This window comes from Elephantulus edwardii, unplaced genomic scaffold (genome assembly GCF_000299155.1).
Source record: "Elephantulus edwardii isolate Elephantulus edwardi_28Jun2011 unplaced genomic scaffold, EleEdw1.0 scaffold00124, whole genome shotgun sequence".
In the NCBI taxonomy this organism is placed as follows: domain Eukaryota; kingdom Metazoa; phylum Chordata; class Mammalia; order Macroscelidea; family Macroscelididae; genus Elephantulus; species Elephantulus edwardii.
Genome location: NW_006399874.1, coordinates 4,632,256 through 4,655,032, shown reverse-complemented (window position 1 = coordinate 4,655,032; position 22,777 = coordinate 4,632,256). Strand labels below are relative to the sequence as shown.

General features: G+C 37.3%; 1 protein-coding gene across 2 annotated transcripts in view; it reads left to right on the top strand.

Annotated features, from left to right (window-relative positions):
- Nucleotides 1-22,777, top strand: part of BMP5 (bone morphogenetic protein 5) — a 192,333-nt gene that overhangs the window by 73,345 nt on the left and 96,211 nt on the right. For both annotated transcript variants that reach the window (XM_006893141.1, XM_006893140.1), the window contains exon 2: nt 12,472-12,664. In XM_006893141.1, coding sequence (XP_006893203.1) covers nt 12,472-12,664 — 193 coding nt within the window. The remainder of the gene's footprint in view (nt 1-12,471; nt 12,665-22,777) is intronic.

The following is a 22,777-nucleotide window of genomic DNA, read 5'->3' as shown; positions in this document are numbered from 1 at the left end:
GTGGGTAGGTATTACTTTTTAGTTTTCTTTTGCTCTTCTAAATAAGCCCAGCATAGCACCAAAATATAGTGAAGCACACAGATTGAACATGTGACAAACATAACATAGTAGGTAAACTTAAAATAGAAAACAAAGTATATGTTTTATTTCTCTCCTTATATTAATACATCATCCAGTTCAACTGTCACTATAAACTCTTACCAAACTTTAACTGCTTGTCTGGAGTAGGTTTTCAATTAGCAAAATTATAGCCTGCAACTTTTAGAACTGATAGGGAGCATACAGAAATTCCTAAAATGAAATATTCAACTTTTACCAAGTTTCTAATTTTTAAATTAAAAATATTTTCTTCATGTTCTTACATAGAAAATCTTCATACTAATTTGACTGTGTCATGAATTGAAGGCAGCCGTCAATGTCATAGTCTAAAAACAGCACAAAACTATCAAATATAATGTTGCTGATGAACCTATTTCCTCTAAAATGTAATCGAACAATTCGAAATAACAATTATAAATTAATAATAATAATTCTAAATAATATAACATTCAAACCATTCCATGTTCATGCTATGAATTAAACAGCCTTCTTTGATTTCTTATCTGCTACTTCTTTTTCCTTTTTTATTTCCGTTAATTCTAATTCACTTTCTCATAATTAAGTCATATTATTTTTCACTTTCCACCAGGTCTTGCTGACAGCTCCCAGGCTTACAGCACGCAAGCAGCAGCAAGAAAGAAGGGATCTGTCTCTGTATAGGATATAATTTCAGCTATTTGTAATTGTTCTGATACTCTACGCTTTTGTCTGACAACAGCAATGATTTCACTATTGCCACAGCCTCTTCTAAACTAAACTTGTATTTCTGGCAGTTCTCTGTTGATTTACTGTTCCAGTCAGTCCTTTTTGGATAATCTTCAGCAAGATTTTGCTCTCATGTGATAATAATGATATTGTTGTTGTTGTTAGGTGCCGTTGAGCCAAGTATGATTCATAGCGACCCTATGAACAAAAGATCTGAACCTAATCCTGTCCTGCTCCATTATCACACTTCCTGACACACAAGAGCCTATTGCAGCAGTCACCGTGTCAATCCACCTGGCTGAGGGTCCTCCTTCACTGACCCTCCACCCTTCCCAACATCATGTCCTCTCCAAGGAATAGCATCTCCTAGCAACATGTCTCAAATATGTGAACTCTCATCATTCTTGCCTCCAAATAGCACCCTGAGTGCACCCTCTCCAAGACATATCTATTCATTTTCTTGGCCTTCCATGGAATGTTCAGTGCTCTTTTCCAGTACCACAGATCAAAGGCGTCAATTCTTTTTCTGTCATCCTTACTCATTGTCCAGGTCTTGGATGCATAGCTAGTAATTGAAATGACCATACTCTGAATCAGAAGCACCTTAGTTCTCAAACTGACATCACAACTCATCAATAATTTGGAAAGGTCCCTAATAGCACATTTTCCCATTTCAATGTGTCTCCTTACTTCCTGACTGGTCGTACCAATGGTGTTCATTGTGGATCCAAGCAAGATGAAGCTATTGACAGCTACAATCTCCTCCACATTCATGATGATGTTGCCTATTGGTCCAGTGGTAAGAATCTTTGTTTCCTTGATATTGAGACTGAATCCATACTTGATATCCATACTGAAGGCTGTATTCTTTGATCTTCTGCAACAAGTGCTTCAAATCTTCCTCACTTTCAATAAGTAAGGTTGTGTTTTCTGCATAATGCAGGTTATTGATGAGTCTCTCTCCAAACCTGATGCTAGATTCCTCTTCAAAGAGTCCAGCTTCTTGGATAATTTGCTTAGCATATAGATTAAACAGGTATGGAGATAGAATACACCCTTAACCCACTCCCTTCCCAATGCCAAATCATGAAGTGCTGCCCTGCTCTGTTCACACAACAGCCTCCTGGTCCTATAGGTTCCTCATGAGCACAATCAAGTGCTCTGGGATTCCAATTCTTCTCAACGTCAGCCACAACTTGTCATGATCCACACAGCCAAATGCCTTTGTATAGTCAATAAAGTACAAATAGGCATTCTTCTGATAATCCTTATATTCAGCTGGGATCCATCTGACATCAGCAATGATATCTCTGGTGCTATGGCCTCTTCTAAATACACTTGAGCTTCTTTCAATTCCCTATCTATGTACTGTTCCAGCTGTTTTGAATAATGTTCAGCAGTATTTTGCTTGCATGTGACATCAATGATTTTGTTTGATAATTTCCACATTCAGTTGGATCACCCTTCTTGGGAATAGGAGCAAATATAGGTCTCTTCCAATCTGTTGGTCAGACAACCATCCTCCAAATTTCCTGGCATAAACTGGTGAGTGCATCCAAGGCTGCATCTGTTAATTGAAACAAGTGGATTAGTGATAGTATTCAATAATTTCCACATTATGTTGGATCACTTTTGGAAATAGGGGTATATTTAGATCTCTTCCTGTAAGTTGGCCAGGTGCAGATTTTTTGGCACAATCTGATGATCATATCCAGGGCTGCATATGTGTGTTGCAATATGTCAGTTTATATTCCATTAATTCCTGGGGTTTTATTTTTTGACAATTTCTTCAAAGTAGCTTGAACTTCCTCCTTTATTACCCTTGGTTCTTAAAAATTTATTACTTCCTGAAATTGTTCTCTATAGGTTGGTTCTTTTTGGTACATTGATTTTCTGTATTCCTTCCATCTTCTTTTGATGCTTCTTGGATTATTCAACATTTTGCCATTTTTAACTTTTCTAACTCTGAGGCTTCAATTTGTTCTTCAGTTCCTTCAGCTTAGGGAAAGCAGAGTAAGTTGTTCTCTTTTGATTTTCTGACTCTATCTCTTTGCACATTTTGATATAATACTTTGCTTTGTCTTCACAGGCTGCCCTTGGAAATCTTCAATTCAAATCTTTAATTTCCTCATTCCCTCCCCCCTACCCCTTTATTTTTGTCTTCTGGGATCACTAGTGCAATATCTAGCATCTCTCTGACATCTATTTTGGTCTTTTGTTCTTTCTCTGTCTTTGTAATGGCCTTTTGCTTTTTTCAAAGTTGACGTCCTTGATAATATCACACAGGTCATCTGATCGTCATTAATTTGTATTCAATGCCTCAAACCTGTTCTTGAGATGGTTTCAAAATTCAGGTGGGATAGATGCAAAATCATGATTTGCTCTTGTTTGAATTTAAAAAGAAGTTTCTATTTTTTTTATTATCATTTGAACTTGCAGATGAGTAGCTGATGGTCTGTCTGTTTCATAGTCAACATGTAGGCTGATTTTCACAGCTAATACTGAACACATCCAGTGATTCTTTCCATGGATGTAATCAGCCATATCTCTGTGTAACTCATCAGTTGAGGTCCATGTATATAGCTGACTGGAACCTGAGCCATCATATTGGAAGTGAGAAGCCTCAGCTCGCCACACTTCACTGGATAAATCATTCCACAGTAGGACCATTCCATCTAAGGAGAGTAGAAAGAGCGTTAGATCAGATTTTTACATTTATAAAACCTTCTTTTTATAAGGCTTAATTCTTCGTGTCCCTTAATTATATATATATTTTAAAACCTAAATAAGGTAATTCTTTGGACATTATTTAAATTTCAAATGTATATGAATTTTATTTGAAATTGTATTTAAAAATCCATTTAAGTGGCCATTTATATATCTTTTAAATTATTCCAATTCTTTAAACTTCTCATCTGCTTTTTGAAATTTTCATTCTTTATAAAACTCTATCCATGAAGACTTTCTGAGACTTGAGTGGTTTAACTATAGAAAATTTGAAAGTCAGCAGAAATTGTTCTTTGAAACATTATATTCAAGGGGATAATTTTCTTGTCTTCAGTTCACACATTGCTGTGATATTAAGAGGCTCTTAGGACTTATGGAATTTGGTGTTTACCACACTCTCTGGAATGGTTATCCGTTCATGGAAAACATGTACTTACACATTCACTGACCAACAGATAGATATTTATAGGACAAAGTTTATCTTTCTCAGTGGACCAGTGAGGATATCTTGTGATGTGGTAATTCTTGGTAGTCACATGATACCTACCTTTTTATATTTTTCTTTTAAAATGCAACACAGATAAGTAATAATTCTATGAGTAATCTCATAGTGATTTTTGCACTCAGCAGCAAACAATGATCTGTATTCTTTCAACAGCTGGTTAGGCTCCTGGGAGAATGCTATCTTAGCTTTGCAGCTACTGGCTCTATTTGTGTCTTGCAAGTTACAGCTCTTGTGTGGGAGATTAAGACTAATTGCCTATAAATGCAAGTCCTTAAAATGGCAGATAAATCAAAAAATAGATAAAACTGTAGCCCTCTGTTAATTAATCCTATGCCACATATTGTAGACATGAACATATTTTGGTTCAGCATATTTCTATCCAATCTCTGACAAGAATAAACTCAGAGAATTATATTTTTTTAAAAAGACAGCAACTAGTTATTACCTTCCGTTAAGTTATATCTCAACAATAAACAGCTCCATGCATGTATTTAAACACAAGAATTTTAATCTTTGTAGAACCTAGGCAATTTATGGCATTTAGAACGTCATTTGAAAGAAATTCTGTTTCTTTTCACCATCAGCACATTAATCGAGGAATGTGAATCTTTGGATTAATATTTTACCTCTTGCTTGCTTTGATGTAACTACTTTTAAAAACTAAAATAGAGTAATAAATTTTCTCCCTGCTTCTGTTAGTGCAATTGAGCTGTCATTTCTTTGAAGTAGTTCTGTAGTTTCCCATAAATAGAAGTGTTCGGAGCATACACAAACTACCTCCTAGAAAAAGGAAGGGAAAAACCACATACGGACATTATCACCATGATTGGTGGGTCCATGATTTGGTAGGAAATAATCAGCTGGTGAAAATATCAATGATTTATTTTCTGAGTTTTTCTCTCTTTCCCTTCTGTAATGCTGTTTCTTTTTGCATCATTTCTAACTGTCAGCTCGGAGATTAAACTACTATGTTTTGATAGACTTATTTGGAAGAAATAATTGTGCATTCTAGTTTGTAGGAAAAGCCAGTGACAAAATACATAAATTGTATTGCTGAGAAAGTTACTTTTCAGACTTCTGTGATATTTATTGTGTCAATATTGAAAATGTTCAAGGTGTAAATGTCCCATAAATGGCAGTAGGAGAAGAGTGTATAGTAGGATAATCTATCAATGGTTACTTGGCACATTCTAGCCCATTTGTTTTGTTAGATTTGCTGGCAGATACGAAAATATCAGGCCAATTTTCATATGTGAATTGATGAATACATGTGTTTATGTTAAAACTAATTACATTTATTGTTCTTTAATCTCTGTCCCACTTATCAATTGTGATCTGTGGTCTAGGATAAGGGAATGACCAATAGTAGATAAAGCATAAACCTTCTAATCACAGTATGTTTTAACAGTAGTGTCTTTTTATACCTTTTGGAAAATTTGGATCATGTCTACTCTCTTTTCTCTGCTAGTACATTATTTAAGAATTTCTTTTCCCCTCTCTAACAAATAGGAATATAACAATTTCTTTCAATATATCAGTGCAAGTTCTGGTGACCAAGTGGTCAAAAATGACATTGTATTCCAGAAACCATGCATTTCAAATCCACCAGCTTCTCTGCTGGAGGATGGGCAATCTCCTCCTGAGTGATTAAATGCCTTTGAAAACCTAGTGGAGAGTCATCTAGGGGTTGGTGTGAACCCAATGACATACAACAACAACAGTGTAGATTTTATTGTTGTTGCTGTTTGTTGTTGTTATGTGCCGTCGAGTCACTTGCAACTCATAGCAACCCTATGTACAACAGCCCTAAACTCTGCTCTGTCCTGTGCCAATCGCACTGTCTCTTACACTCCCATCCCGATTATCCCAGTCACTGAATCAATCCGCTTCATAGAGGGCCTTCCACTCCTGTGCTGTCCCTCCACCCTCCCAAGCATGATGTCCTTCTCCAAGGACCAGTCTCTCCTCACAGTGTGTCCAAAGTATGTTAGACGGAGCCTCAGAATTCTTGCCTCCAAGGAGCCACCCGGTTTAACCCTTTCCAGGACAAATCTGTTTGTTTTCCTAGCAGTCCATGATATTCTCAATACTCTTCTCCAGCACCACAGCTCAAAGGCATCAATTCTCCTTCTATCCTCCTTGGTCATTGTCCAACTCTCTGATGCAAAACAAGTGATTGCGAAGACCATGGCCTGTATCAGATGCACCTTAGTCTCCAGAGAGACACCATTGGTCTTCAGTACTTTGGAGGTCCCTAATAGCAGACTTTCCAATGGCAATGCGCCTTTTAATTTCCTGGCTACTGGTGCCAAGAGTGTTGACTGTGGAGCCAAGCAAACTAAAGCTGTGTACAATCTCAATCTCTTCACCATCCATCCTGATGCTAGATTTTATTAGAAGCAATAAATATTAAACAGGAAGCTAATGATATATAGAGACACTGACTGGTAAGGAGTTGCCCTTCTAACCTGAAAAAAGGCAGTTTGATTCCACCAGCTACTCTGAGGAAGAAAGATGGTCAGTCTCCTCCGGTGTGTTTTACTGCCTCTGAAAACTGGCTGGAGCCTCAGTTATGAGTTAGTCCAACTTGAGAATACCTAATTATACAATAGCAGGTGTGTGCGTGTGTGTAGGTAAATAGATATATATGTTGTTGTGTACTGTTAAGTTGAAACCAATGTATACCTGACCTTTCAGTAGGTTTTCAGAGGCAGCCAATATCATGGGAGTTGATTGTCCATCTTTCTTCCAAAGAGAGGCTTGTGCATTTGAACCACATACCACTGAGTTGACAAAACAATCCCTTACTATTTTAGTAACCAACATTGCTTACACATGAATGCATTATAAAAATGGAATAATTATTATGAAACAGTTAATGAAACATAGCAAATATTTTCTCTGGACTTTTTAAATTTCATTTACTTATTTCTATTTCACTTTTTCAAGCTATTGGCCACGACATTACGAAGGTTATGGGAAGAAAAGCCCCCAAAACAAAAGTCAAAATACCAAAGTCATTGCTTTTGAGTCAGAATCAATGAATAGCCAAGGGTCCGGTGGGTTTTCAGAGGCTGTAAATCACAGAGAAGAAGATTGTGCATCTTCTTCCTGCAGAACCACTGGTGGGTTTAAGCTGGCAGAGAGATGCCACCTTTGGGATTATAATGCAACTCCCTATAGACAATGCTAGCAGAGCCCCCCACTTTAAGTTATAGCAAAGGCAATTTAACTATATATTCCAATACTTGATATTTACCAAAATATTCACCATTGGATAAGACAAAGATCCATTTTATAAAATTGACATTCAATACATATAGCATTCTCCAGGTTGTGGTTTTGCTTTGTTTTTGTTTTTTTTACCTTTGTATTTTGTGTTTGATAGTGAAACTTGTCCTTTGGGTTAACAGTGCAACCTATTCTCTACAGACTACACCTCTAAAATGTTCCACCTGATGGAAAGCACTCATTCACTCATACAAATGTCATTAGATAAGAAATGGGATCAACATTACATAAATGAATTGAGTATAGAAGAGGTAGTGTAGAAGGATGAACAGGGTCTAAAGAGTCTGACAATCTCTCTCAAATAAGAGACTAATGAAATGGAGCCAGTCTTCAGGGAGAAGAGAGTGAAAGCTATGGGAGGAGACTAGCTTTGCTGAAGAATAATAATATCTATTTTATTTTATTAAATCTATTTTACAAACAAACCAGTCAGAGTTGATTGGTGATGGTTTGGGATTTAAATTCTGACCCTGGGATGAAATATATTCACTCCCAATTATTAATTGTGACTCTTGGGTAAGTCCTATAGTGGGTCATCGAAAGAGAGGAAAACCCTCAACAAGATGGATTGGCACAGGGACTGTGTAACTGTGGGCTTGGACAAGTCAGAGACCATGATGATGATGATGGCGCAGGTTAGAACAGAGGTTCTCGTCTGTTGCCATAGGGTCACTAAGAGCACAGTCTACGTGAGGACACTTAACAACAGCAACAAAGTAAGTTGATGAGGATTAAGTACAATATGCCCTACACCTGAGAGTTACATAAATAACAGACCTTTAACCAGTGAAAGAATTAAGGTGGGTCACAGTGAGTTTTAAAACTTTGTGACCACAGAGGAAACGGGGCAGCCTAGATTTTTTTTTTCTCTTCATATTATCTTTCACTCAATATACATTTCTTGAAGACTGTTTGACTTAGGTGCTAGTTACACTTTGATGATCAAATCCTTTAATTCTCCGTTTTATGTCTTTGTTATAGTCTGCTGAAAGACACTGTTTAAATGTAATAATAATGATAATAATAATGACCTAAAGTCAAAATCTGGACTAGTAAAATGTCACTTTGTAGGTGGCATAAACCCTGAATAAAGATTTATAATGGGCTTTAGGAGACAGCCATCTGTTACCACCTACTTGTCATCACCCAATTACTCTTTCTTTAATCAGGGATATTAATATTTGCCACCTCTCTAACATTACCTTTTGAGGTAACTGAGATGAACTTGTTGAATATTTGTGGGCATCATTAGCAGTGCAAGGCTGTATAAATACAAGCCTTATTACATTATTCAATCCAGCATGTCCCATGGAAATTACTAGTACAATTACGATACAAAGCAAAATAATATGAGGAATTTGAATCACTAGACAGATCTGCAGTGCAACTTTATTTTGTGTGGTGTATTTCATATAAAATTTTTATTAAACTCTTTGAAAAGTTGCCCCCTTTAGGGCTTAGGTTAAGTAACCTGGATTAGAAAGTTGAGATTTTATAAAAACAGCTGAAACTCTAGCTTTCCACTTTATTACACTAACATCTCGCAGGGGATTCTAGAACAGTAGATTACTTTGCATAATATGAATTTAATACTCATCTGCACTATGCAGGTGCATGTCTTAGAGTGGATTGTAAGAAATCCACGCCTCAACTTTTACTTCAAGTAAGATAGTATTTATGCCTAAATTTAAAATGTAAACTTGACTGTTAACAAAGAAAAATTAATATGGCTTGGAATTTTGAATGACTGTCTTTCAGAATGGAGACAAAACCATTTTGAAGGTCCAGTTGGTGAATATATTTATGTTGTTTAAACTTCTACAAGCAGAATTTGAGATGGTGTCATGTAACCAAGGACACTGACGTTTATGTAGTCAAAGCAATGCATAGTCAGTCATGTTGGTTCATGGCAACTTTCTCTTTAGCAAAACAAAATGTTGTGTCTTCCTGTACCATTGCATGATGGTCAAATGTTTTAAACCATTTGTTTCCATGTTTTATCAATCTATTTTATGAGGTGTTTACCATATTTTTACTGATCCTTTATCAAACCTAATACCCTTTTCTGAGGATGAGTCTCTCTTCTCAATTCCAAAAAAAAAAACCAAAAACCCCAAAACCCAAAACAAAACAACCAAGTCCCTTTCCCAAACAAACCAAGAACTAAAACAAAAAGCAACCAAACAACCATAACAAAAGAAACCTCAACCCAATAAACATAAAAAAACTCAAGTGTGTCAGAACTGACTCATCACTGACCCTCCAATGGGGGTTTTGGAGGCTATAAATCATGCAGAAAGAACAGGAAGGGGGAAACTTTAAATGTAGCCATATTCATTTATAAGTAAACAGATTTCATGCATATGTTGCATGAAATTTCTAATGTTGAACAATTAAAATAATATATTCCCTCCTTAAGTATATCATTCCACTTTTTAGAAATGAAGACCTATGTCCTATTACTGCACGGGTGAGGTTTTCATTATTGGTTTGTTTTCTTTTTGCTGTTTGTCTTTATATTGGGCAGAGTTCATTGAGAATTTCATTGAGAATTGTAATGCTAACCCACAGGTCATGCCTGTGGTGATTTGAATCCACCTGTGACTCCATGGGACAGTTAGGCACTCTTATCCCATGCAACGTACAGCCTCCAAACACCCACTGGAGGCTCAGCTATGAGTAGGTTCTGACTCAAAGGCAGTAAGTGAATGAATTTAGTTTTGCATAATCTTTATTTCTTGTGCTCTTGGTCACAAAGGTAAAGTGAGCAGAAGAGGTTTAGATAACATTCAGAGAGTGATGTTATCTTCTAATTCAGGGAAATACTGACTAATGATGTCCTCGTTTAGGACCAAGATGTTGTTGTTGTTGTGTACCATTGAGTTGGAACTGACCCATAGCAGACCCTCTGGCTGGTTTTCAGAGGCAGTTAATTGCACAAGAGGAGATTGCCCATCCTTCTTCAGTGGAACAGATGGTGGCCTCAAACTAGGTGCCTCCAGGATTGTAGCCCAGCTTCTTGCCACTAGGCCACCAGATAAGGATAGAAAAAATTCAACAAAAGCAAGCTTGATAATCATGAGTGATAGTGATGAGCCAGACAGCCTAAAGATAATATCCTGGCCAAATGTCAGCCCCCCAACCTCCATCCATCCAGGTGTAGTTTACAGGGGTTTTTTCTACGCTTGTTTAGATGTCTGAGGTGAAACATTTGCTTTCCTAAACCAGAGAAAGTCATCCAGAGACTACATTGGAGAATGAATAAGTGAAATGAAAGTTTCCATTGTCATGACCTGCTCTCTGGCCTACAACCAGCATGATGCTTGCACGTGGTATCATCACTTTGCTCCCCTAAAAGTCACTCTCAGAGGAGCGGGATCCTCTTCTCTTTTCCCTTATCTTACTTTAGGATCCCAGATGTTTATAGAAGTGGCAACATAAATTCAGTTAATCTCCTAAAGAATTTTTTTTTCTTAATCTAGGTTTAGTGCTCAGGCCTTTTGTTCATAGGGTCACTATGAGTCATCTACGACTCGACGGCACCTAACAACAACAACAACAACAACAACAACAATCTAGGTTTGGAACCATGTGCCAAACCACTAGATGTTTTATACCTCCTTTACTGTCTGTGTAACAAAATAAATGTCACTGAAACACTTTAAAAATGAATCACAATAAATGAATATTTTTTTTTAAAGATGTGAATGAACTAAGGGAGTGGTAAGGGAGGGAAAGGGGTAAAAATGTGCAACAATGAATGAATGAAAATCGAATTTCTCTGTAAATGTTTGTTAAAAAACATAATTAAAATAAAATTTTATTAAAAAGAATCAGGGTTTTGTTTTTTTTTTTTAATTCTGCAAACACCTTGCTTTTAGCCTCCATAATATCCTAGATGATTGAGATTTTGAGCAATCTATCAATGGTGAACTTCATCTCTCATTCTTTGGAGATGTCATTAGGAGGGGCTGGTCCTTGGAGAATGGCAGCATGCTTGAGAAGGTGGCAAAAAGGGGGGAAAGAGGAAGACCCCTGACACAGTGGTTTGACAATGGACTCAGCTATATCAGAAATGGCGAGGATAGCACAGGATAGGACAAGGTTCAGATCCCTTGTTCTTAGAGACATAGCTGATTGGACACCCAACAACAAAAACACCACCCATGTTGAGAATCATGAATTGAACTTGTGATCCTATATTTTCTGTAAATACAGAGTTTGATTAAGAAAATTTTTGGTGCTGAAAGCTTTGGATGGTATGAGATAATACACTATGTTGCAAAGTCAGATTATGTAACTACATGCCTGATATTAGTGTTCAAAGTTCCTCAACATTCCTTCAAATGCCCAAGAGAATATCTTCTCTGATTTGGTGCAGTTTGAAGGTAGCTGAAGGAGGAAAACATGTTCCCTTCTCATTTCTCAGTGAGAACATCAAAGAGCTTTAGGAGACAGGTATTCAGATGAAGGTTGTCGTATGAAATAATTAATAAGAATTTAGAAAATATGTTTTATTTCAAAAAACATTTCAGTAGCTGAAAGGAAATAAACATTTCTTTTTTGGGATATTTTGAAGATATTTTGACCACAATCTTTGAGTAACTTTTCATGAATTAATAGATTGAAGACATTTTGACCACAATCTTTGAGTAACTTTTCATGAATAAATGGATTTGTCTCATGTATGTGATCTCTGAAATAAAGTCTTTGTGGACTTAAACTTCCTCATCCTCCTTCTTATCTCTTCTCTATCATCATGGTAAATCTCACCTCTGACTTCACTGGGAACTCTACAAATTTCTTAAACATATTCCTAACTCATGTATGAAACTTTGTATTCTGGTGCTTGATACATATTAATAATCACTTTACAGTCTTCACTTTTAAAACATCTTTGAATAGCCTTTCCATTCAGGATTCTGGAATTTGTCTGAAACCACAAAGGTTTTTATTCCTTTTTGAACTAAGGGTTGTTGGTTTGTGGAATTTCCTTTAACTGGAAGCACGTATGAGTCTGTGGTTTCAGTGTTTTCTCAGTTTTATAATATCATACTTATTTGTTTATATTTTCAAAGCTGTAGAATTGACCATTAGTTTTCGTATTTTATAGAGGGTTAATTTTCCTCATCATTTTTTTCCAGTTGAAAGAGACAAGGATTTCTCTCACCAACGGAGGCATTACAAAGAATTCCGATTTGATTTAACACAAATTCCTCATGGAGAAGCAGTGACAGCCGCTGAATTCCGGATATACAAAGATCGGAGTAACAATCGATTTGAAAATGAAACAATTAAGATTAGCATCTATCAGATCATCAAGGAATACGCAAATAGGTATTATTTCCATTCCTACTTTATGTTCTAGCAAGCGAATATTACATTGTAATAAAACCCATTGATAACCCATGTGACTGATCAAAATATGTTTTCTTTGGATGTAATGGCATTCAGAGCCAGTTACAGATGCATAGAAAGTAAGAGTATTGACTTGAAAAATTCCTACGTATTTTACAACTTTTCCCACTTGCAATTTGATATCTGTGAAATAAATAATCTTGGGCTCCCCCATAACAGTCTCTCCTAGGTAGGATGTGGTAATGTTAATGGGAGGGGGGGCAGAGAAAGAAAATATTTGTTGTCTTTGTTCGTTGTCAGAGTCAACTGTGCCAATAGTGAGATGAGTCACAGTTTGAACTTTGCCAACAGATCTGAACCTTGCCCTCTCCTGCACCAACCTCATGATCTCTGAGTTACTTGAGCCCATTGTTACAGTCATGTCAATCCTTCTTGTTGTATGAGGTCTTTTTCCAAGAATTGTCCCACCTGACAACATGCCCAAAGTCTGTGAGAAGTTTCACCATCCTTGGTTCTAAGGAGCACTGTAGTACTTTCTCCAAGATAGACTTGCTTGCTTTTTGTTTTGTTACTTCACTTGTTCATTTGCAGATTTTCTTTTGAAAGTCTTTAGAAATATCTAGAAAACAAGTGAAGACTAGAGACTGGCAACAACAAAACAAAACAAGCCATGTTTATGAGATTCAGGAAATGATGAGAGCATATTAGGGGACTGGAATAAAATTGTAAGGGGAATGAAACCCTGGTACCTTGAGGTCTGGATTTTTTTTTTCTTTTTAACTGATTTGCTTACAAAATTCATATACATTGTGTTTCACATGACTCTTCATTCACATTGTGTTTCATATAATCATTCTCATGCATTATGTTTCATAAAATTCATCATTATTTGAGGTCTGGATGTTATTCTGTTTTTTGGCAGGGCATGGGATCTTTTATAATATCACAATTCAAAGGCATTGATTCTTCTGTCATTTTTATTCATTTCATGCTTTTAATTTTTCTTAAAGTATTAAAGGCATTTTATCACAGCCCCTACCACTCAAAACACACACACACACACACACACACACACACACACACACACACACACACATTTTTTAAAAATAATCTGGAACTTTGACTTTAATTTTTCACATCTAAAATAATCAGATCCTGTGGTTGGCTGCAACTTGTGACACTCCACTAAGTTTTATGTACATCTTAACAGGAGCAGACATCCTTAGTTTTCTCCTACCACTTGGTGGCTTCAAACCACTGACCTTTTTTCCCCCCAGTTAGCAGCTCAACATTATCCTGAAAAAAGAGAAAGATAGGTTAAAAAGACTTCATTTTTTCTATCATATTGCTAAAAGGAAAAGAAAAATACTTTCATCTTGAAAGCCAACTTCAAATTCCTCTTCCTAGTTTTAATTGTTTTGTTTCCTATGTTTCTGAATAACTAATAGGGAAACAGGGGGAAAAGCAAAACACAACAAAAAAAGCATGTACCTTTGGCCAGTTTCAAAGCTGTGATAACCCTGCAAAACTTCTGTCATCAAATGTGTAGATTTTCCCTACTTTCTACTTTTAATTAAACTCAGAAATAAATGAAAAGTGAATGCGGACTGTACTCAGTCAAGTGGTGCATTTGACAATGCATATATATTCTCACATATAGAAAGCTCACTTTCTCAAATGTACTGCTGAAGTCTGGGATCATGGCAGTAAACTAGACTGATGTTTAATAGTTTTCCATTTAAGACATCATCTGATCTATGAATGAATGATCAGTTTATGAATCTTTCTGACAGTGTTATATGACCAAATAAAGGGAGAATTACTAATTCATTATGTCATCTCCTTTCCCCTTTTATATCTTAATGAGACTTAAAACTCTTAAAATTGTGCCCTTGTATTCCTACCACCTCCCACCTCTCCCATTTATTCCTACTCATATTTAAGTGTGTGTAATTTAAAGGAGTGTTCTGATATTTATTCAGACTTTTATTTTTCTTGGTAAAAAGTTCACACACTTTGCATCATTTCACTTATTTAATCTTTTCATATATGGCTGACAGCCCCAGATTCTATGTAGAAGGCATTGCTCTTCAGTCACACCTCATATATCTGGCATTATTGGGAAATGAGGTTTCCCACATGATTGAATTTTCCAGATAATTCTGCTGAGTTCAGCATGCATTTGTTGATTGTCGACCATGTGGCAAGCTCAGAGGACATGAGGCTGAGTAAATAAGGCGTCAAAAACTCATAGCCTAGGGGCCAGAGGCTGTGGTGGGCCTGCCGCACACAGACTTTAATAACTATAATACAATGTGCTAAGCACTATGATGTAAGTATGCACTAAGTGTTGTGGAAATACAAATGAAGGAAAAAGTCATTCTTTGGATGAAAGAGTGAGAAAACTCAGGGGAAATCACCAAGAGGAATTTTCCTTTGAGTTGGGCCTTTCAAGATCAGTAGGAGCTTTCTAGACCGATAACTAAAAGTGTATTCTAGCACAAGTATCTCTAAACAAAATTATTAAACACACTTGAATGAAACAGCAGTAAAAAAATTATCAGTGTAAGTATTTCTCTTGATAAGACTGGCAGTTCAGCACTTATTCATTAAAGGGTAGTAACCATGTGTTTTGTACATAAAAAAAAATGTACGGTGTCTCTCTGGAGACTAAGGTGCGCCTGATGCAGGCCATGGTCTTTGCAATCACTTGTTATGCATCAGAGAGTTGAACAATGACCAAGGAGGATAGAAGGAGAATTGATGCCTTTGAACTGTGGTGCTTGAGAAAAGTATTGAATGTTCCATGGACTGCCAAGAAAACAAACAGATCCATCCTAGAGAGGAGGGATTTGGACATGTTGTAAGGAGAGACAGGTCCTTGGAGAGGGACATCATGCTTGGGAGGATGGAGGGACAGCACAGGAGGGGATGACCCTCTATGAGGTGGATTGATTCAGTGACTGAGGTAATCGGGATGGGTGTGTCAGAGGCAATGTGATTGGCACAGGATAGAGCAGGGTTTAGGACTGTTGTACATAGGATCGCTATGAGTCGCAGGTCACTCGATGGCACATAACAACAACAACAACAACAACAACCATGTGTTTGGCCTGATGATAAGAAGCTGTGATGCAATCCCAAAGACTCAGTTCTAATCTGCCAACTACTCCATGGAATAAGGATGGACAATCAGTCTCCTCCTATATGATTAACTGTCTGTGAAAACCCACTGCAAGGTCAATAACTATATATATATTATATAATTGCTGTATGTTGTTCAGTCAGAAACAATCCATAGTTGATCCTGCAGTAGGTTTTTCAAAAACAGTAGATAGATAGATAGATAGATAGATAGATAGATAGATAGATAGATAAATTGAGTTAGATAGAGAGTTGAACATGATTCACAGTGACTATGTTCACAGAGTTTACAGAGAGAGGCATGTTGTATAGGAAGTAGATACCACTCTTGCTTCCTAGGCTGTCTTAATCTGAGAGCTCAACCAAACACTGTCCATGAAGGGTTGCCATTATGGCATTTGACACAACAGTGGCATAACATTCATCATCACAACAAAACCAAGTTACCTCAGTACAGCAAAATTGGCAGACCAGTGTTGTACCACTTAGAAGAATGTTCATGCCAAACATAATTCACATCAAGCCTGAGGGCCACAGCCCTGAGGATCCAACCAACTTTTAAAAACACAGGCCTATCCACCAGGTCCAGATCGACTTAAACAAGAAGCTTCCAGCCCACAGCTCATTGTAAGCCTAATCCAGCAAATCCAAATAACTCATGCAGGTTTATAAAAACAACTGAACAAGAGAGCAATCCACACCCAATCCTCAACCAAAAGAAGAACAGACATTACACACACACACACACACTAAACTATTTCCCAAATATACCGTTCATTAAATAAAATGTACTATGTATAATCTGGGAAGCTCTTATGGTTTAGTGGTATGGAATTTCTTTGCCAATGCAAAAGTACACAGTTTGAACCCACCAGCTGCTCTCTGGAAAAAAGATAGGCAGTCTCCTCTCATGCAATTTAATGACTCTGAAAACCCACTGGATGCGGCCCTGGATATGCTGATCAGCTTATACCTGGAAATTTGGATTTCAATCACTTTCTGAGGTAGAATCCTGTAGTTTTGATATTATAAAAATAATTTGTTAACACTGAAAAATTTATTGAAGTGTCATATGAACAAAAGCCAAAGGTGATGAAAAAGAAGTTAAAGCTTCATTGAAGGAATTGGGGTTGGGGGTGGGGGAAGGCTCAAGGAATTTATGAAATACCAGTTGACATATTATAAAAAGTGGAGTCTGAATCGACTCATAGCTGACCCTCTAGCAGGTTTTCAGAGGCAAGAAATTCCAAGATTGTCCATCTGTCCCCCGACGAGAAGCTGGTGGATTCAATCCATGTACCTTTGGGTTGCAGCACAGTTCTTTACTACACCGTTGTTCTCGAGTACCACCAATTAAGAACTGATCCATAGCTGGCTCTCTAGCATGTTTTTAGAGGCAACAAATCAGTTGGGAAGAAATTGTTCCTCTTTCCCCTTTTTAGCAGCTGGTGGATTTGAACCATATGCCTACAGGATTACAGCGTAGCTTCTTATCATCAAGCCACTACAGCTCCTAGACTGGGATAGATACGTTATATATAAATACACATATATGCATACTGTTGTTGTTACTGTTGTTGTGATATGCCATCGAGTCGCTGCAACTAATAGTGACCCTATGTACAATAGTCCTAAACTCTTCTCTATCCTATGCCAATCTTATTGTCTCTGATACACCTACCCTCATTACTCAGGTCACTGAATCAATCCATCTCATTGAAGGTCTTCCTTTCCTGTGCCGTCTCTCCACACTCTCAAGCATGATGTCCCTCTCTAAGGACTGGTCCCTCCTTGCAACATGTCCAAAGTATGTCAGACAAAGCTGCAGAATCCTTGCTTGCAAGGAGCAGTCTGGTTTAATCGTCTCCAGGGTAAACCTGTTCACTCTCTGAGCAGGCTGTGGTATATTCAATACTCTTCTCCAACACCACAGCTCAAAGGCGTCAGTTCTCTTTTTATCATCCATAGTCATTTTCCAGCTCTCTGATGCATAGCAAGTGATTGCAAAGGCTATGACCTATATCAGGAGCACTTTAGTCTCCAGAGTGACATCATTGCTCTTCAGTACTTTGGAGAAGTCTCTGACAGCAGACTTTCGCAGTGAAATATATCTCACTTTCCAGGCTGCTGGTGCCAAGGGTGTTTATTGTGGAGCCAAGCAAATTAAAGCTGTTTGTAACCTCAATCTCTTCATCATCTATCACAATGTTGTCAATCGGCCCAGTGGTGAGAATCTTTGCTTTCTTGATATTGTGCTTCAATCTATAATGAAGGCTGCAATACTTGAGTTTCTGCAGCAAGTGCTTCAGGTCCTCCTCAGTTTTAGCAAGCAGGGTTGTGTCATCTGCATAACACAGACTGTTGGTGAGTCTTCCTCCAATTTTGATACCACATTTCTCCTCATAGAGTCCAGCCTCCTGGATAATCTGTTCTGCATATAGATTGAAAAGGTATGGAGATAAGACACATCCCTGGTGTATACTGTTTCCAATTTTGAATCCTTGCAACAATTGCCTCCTGATGCAAGTGTGTGTGTGTGTGTGTGTGTGTGTGTGTGTGTGTGTGTTTGTGTAGCTCTGGTGGCCTAGTGGCAAGAAGCTGTGTGGTGATCCCAAAGGCACTTGGCTGGTTTTTGGGAGAAGAATGAATAATCTCCTCCCTTCCCATATGATTAAATGCCTCTGAAAACCTGCCAGAATGCCAGCTATGACTCATTTCTGATGCTACAACACACAACAACAAAAACAAAAAGATCATATCGCCTTTACCAAGTAAAATATCAAAATAATTGGCAGAGGAAATAGAATAAACAGTTACATGTTTTAATTTGTTAAAATTGTATATAGTTAAAATTCTAAAGAGCTATACTACCAACTCAAAGGCAAACAATTTGTATAATTTAAAGAAAAATGGTCCATCTCCTCTTATATGATTTACTGCCTCTGAAAACTCACTTGAGGGTCAGCTATGAGTCAGTCCCAACTCCACAGAATCTAGCAACAACAATATTTAAGATAAAAAATTGTAGTATTCATTAATGTAAGTATGCATAAAAAATGTAAAATTTAGTATACTAAATAATTCCATAAATATGGCCTGATCCTTGTTTCTACTCTCAAGATATTTATATAATAACTTTTTCAAATTTCCAGGTGCATCTTTTGCATCATATCTATCCTTTGAGTCATATTTTGAATAAAAGTTTCATCATCTTTGAATTAATCTGTCTTTGAATTCCTGTATGACACTAAAGAGCTATAATAATGCTGTGGTTAAGCACTTATCTGAGAATAAAAGGTCAGCAGTTCAAATCTATCAGTCACTCCACAGAAGAGAGATGTAACAGTCTACTTCTAAAAAGACTTCAAGTTTTGGAAACCCTGTGGGATTATCCTGCTCTGCCCTATAGATTTATGAGTTGTAATCCACATAATGGCAGTGAATTTGATCTTGAGTTTTAAGTATAATGTTAAGAGTGGAAACATGTGTAATTAAAAGCACAAGTACTTCCAGTTGTTTGTTTTTTACCTTCACCTAGATATTTAAATGTTATATTTACAATTCAACCTTTTGCACTATGCTTAAATATGTAAGGAATTTTTACAGGTTACTTACAAAAATAGGTCACCATTGATCCTTTGAGATAAACAATTCTGGAAATTATTACTAAATTTCCTTGTGTCTTACTTGTCTTTGTTTCCTTTTATCTTCTCGCTTTTATGTACTTTCTTATCTCTTTTTATTTCCTCTCTCTCCTTCCTGCAGCTTCATCTACTAATATATACATGAGTGTCTAAAATTAATAGACTGGGGCTATTTGAAGGTAATATCCCTCCCCAAATAATATTTCTTCCGACTTTCAAGCTGTTTAGAGATATCTGTATTAGAATTTGGAAAGGATCAAGTGTAATTTTATTTTCATATAAATATTTAGATTATTTTATATAATTTTCCCCCAAAATCTTTCATGAAAGGATTATATTTTTATTTAATAGATTGGCAGGTTGATACTGAGAAATTTCTTACTTGTTAAAGTTCTATATGGTCCTTATATCATTTTCATTTCATTGCAACATAATAATATTTATATTAAAGATTATAACAGGTATATTTTCGCTCTTCTTCAGTATGCTCTAATTTTCTCAATCCAACAATCTAGATTATCAGATAGGTGGTAAAATTGCTAATAACTCTAGTTATGCTGAATTTTGGCTAGTGATGCTAAGCTTTTATTATAGTTGCTGTTATGTATCATAAAGGCGTCTGCAACCCATAGCGACCCTATGTACAGTAGCTCTGATGCCTGCCATGTCCTGAGCCAGTGTCTCAGATTCTGACACATCAACACCCATTTGTTGTTGTTGTTGTTATGTGCCGTCGAGTCGTTTGCGACTCACAGCGACCCTATGTACAACAGCCCTAAACCGTGCTCCATCCTGTGCCAATCTCATTGCCTCTGACACACCCATCCCAATTACCCCAGTCACTAAATCAATCCACCTCATAGAGGGTCTTCCCCTCCTGCGCCATCCCTCCTCTACCCAGCATGATGTCCCTCTCTAAAGACCTGCCTCTCCTTACAACATGTCCAAAGTATGTCAGGCTAAGCCCCAGAATCCTTGCCTCCAAGGAGCAGCCTGGTTTAACCCTCTCTAGGATGAATCTGTTTGTTTTCCTGGCTGTCCATGGTACATTCAATACTCTTCTCCAGAACCACAGCTCAAAGGCACCAATTCTCCTTCTATCCTCCCTAGTCATTGTCCAACCCCCATTACCCTAGTTATTCTATCAATCCTTCTGATCTGGTGTCTGTCTTTCCTATGCTGTCCCTCCATCCTTCTGAGCATATCTTTCTCCAAGGACTGGCCCCTCCTGGCTACTCCTCTAGCATTTTTGAGGAAGCTCTGGTGGCATTGTCAGTAGGGAGTTGGGCTGCTAACCAAAACCAAAGGCATGGCTCTCTATCGGGGTCACTAGGAGTTAGAATCAAGTTGAGGACACTTATCAAAAACAACTATAGCACAGTTGAAACGAATGTATTTGTGATGTGTACTTCTTGTATGTCTACAGACATACAAACCAAACCCTATATCATATATAAAAGTTTGTCCTGCAATCTTCTTTGATAATATACTATTACTGGCAACCTAAAGGAGAATTAAATTTTAATTGTTCAAGGTTGGGTATTTGGATGATGTTATTGATTATATAACATTTATTTGAATCTTCTTTGGTTAATGTAAAAATGGTAGAAAGTTGAAACAAAGAATAAAAATGCACCTTTTAAACTGTTAACGAGATTGCTCATATTCTAAGAGCTGTTTTTAAATTGTTGTAACTTTCTTAATTTTTCAGTTTTCAAAAATATTTGGATATGATTTTGGTTCAGTCAGAGTTGGTTGGTTTTTAAACTTGACTCACTTTTGAAGTTCCTTATTGATGCAAGTAGATGGCAATTATTTAATATCATTTGAATGTCTATCTGTGATTCATTGACTATGCAAAAGCTTTTGACTGTGTGGATCACAACAAATTGGGGCTATCTCAGAAGAATGGGAATCTCAGAACACTTGATTGTATTTGTGTGAAACCTATATTTGGACCAGTAAGCAGTCTTCAGAACAGAGCAAGTAAACACTTCATGGTTCAAAATCAGGAAAGGAGGAGTGAGTCAGGGATGCATCCTGTTTCCATAACTTTTCAATCTATATGCAGAACAGATTGTTTGAGAAGCAAGGCTTTATGTGGAGGAATGTGGCATCAGGATTGGAGGAAGACTTGTCAACAATTTATGTTATGCAGATGACACAACCTTGCTTGCTTAAACTAAAGAATACCTGAAGTGCTTGCTGCAGAAGGTCAAGGACTGTAATTGAAGCTTAACATAAAAAAACGACAAAGATTCTCACCACTGGGCCAATTGGTAGCACGATTATAGTTGGAGAAGAGATTGAAGTTGTTAGCAATTACAGCTTGCTCAACTCCACAATCAACACTCTTAACACCAGCGACTGCTCATCAAAAGACGAGTAGTATTGGGAAAAATCTGCTATCAAGGACCTCTCCAGAGTATTGTAAAGCAATGACGTCAGTCTAGAGACTCAGGTGTGCCTAATCCAGGCCATGGTCTTCATAATTATGTGCTATGTGTCAGAAAGCTGGACAATGACTAAGGATGACAGAGGAGAATCAATGCCTTCAAAATGTGGTGCTGGAGAACAGTCTTGAACATACCGTGAACTGCCAAGAAAACAAATAGATCTTGGAAGCTAGGATTGTGAAGCTCCACCTTACCTAATTTTGAGCACGTGGGCAGGAGAGACTGGTTCTTGGAGAAGTGCATCATGTTTGGAAGTGTGGAGGGACAGTGCAGGAGAGGAAGACCCTGGACGAGATGGATTGATACAGAAAATGAAGCGATGGGGGTTGGTGTGACAGAATTAGTGAGACTGGCACAGGACGGGGCAGGGTTCAAAGCTGCTGTCCATAGGGTTGTTATTAGTTGCAGGCCACTTGACAGCACGTAACAACCGCTACAAGACACTGTTTAAGTTTTCAATAATTAATTTGCTCCTAGTGAGTTGTGATGCCAATCAAAGGTAGATAGTCTGAATCCACTGGCTGCTCCATAGAAGAATGATGGGCAATCTCCTCTTGTACTATTTATGGTATCTGAAAATGCACTGCAGGGTCACTTATAAGTTGATTCTGACTTAACAGTGATGCATTGCTTTGAAGTAGTTCCAGCATCATACAAAAAACCATAAAATACGTAGTTCTCACATTTTACAATTTACCCATCTAAGCCTCACTTCTCAGAGTCAGCCACAGTTTGTTATGATCCACACAGTCGAATGCCTTTGCATAATCAATGAAACACAGATAGACATTCTTCTGGTATTCTCTGCTTTCAGCCAAGATCCATCTAACATCAGCTACAATATCCCT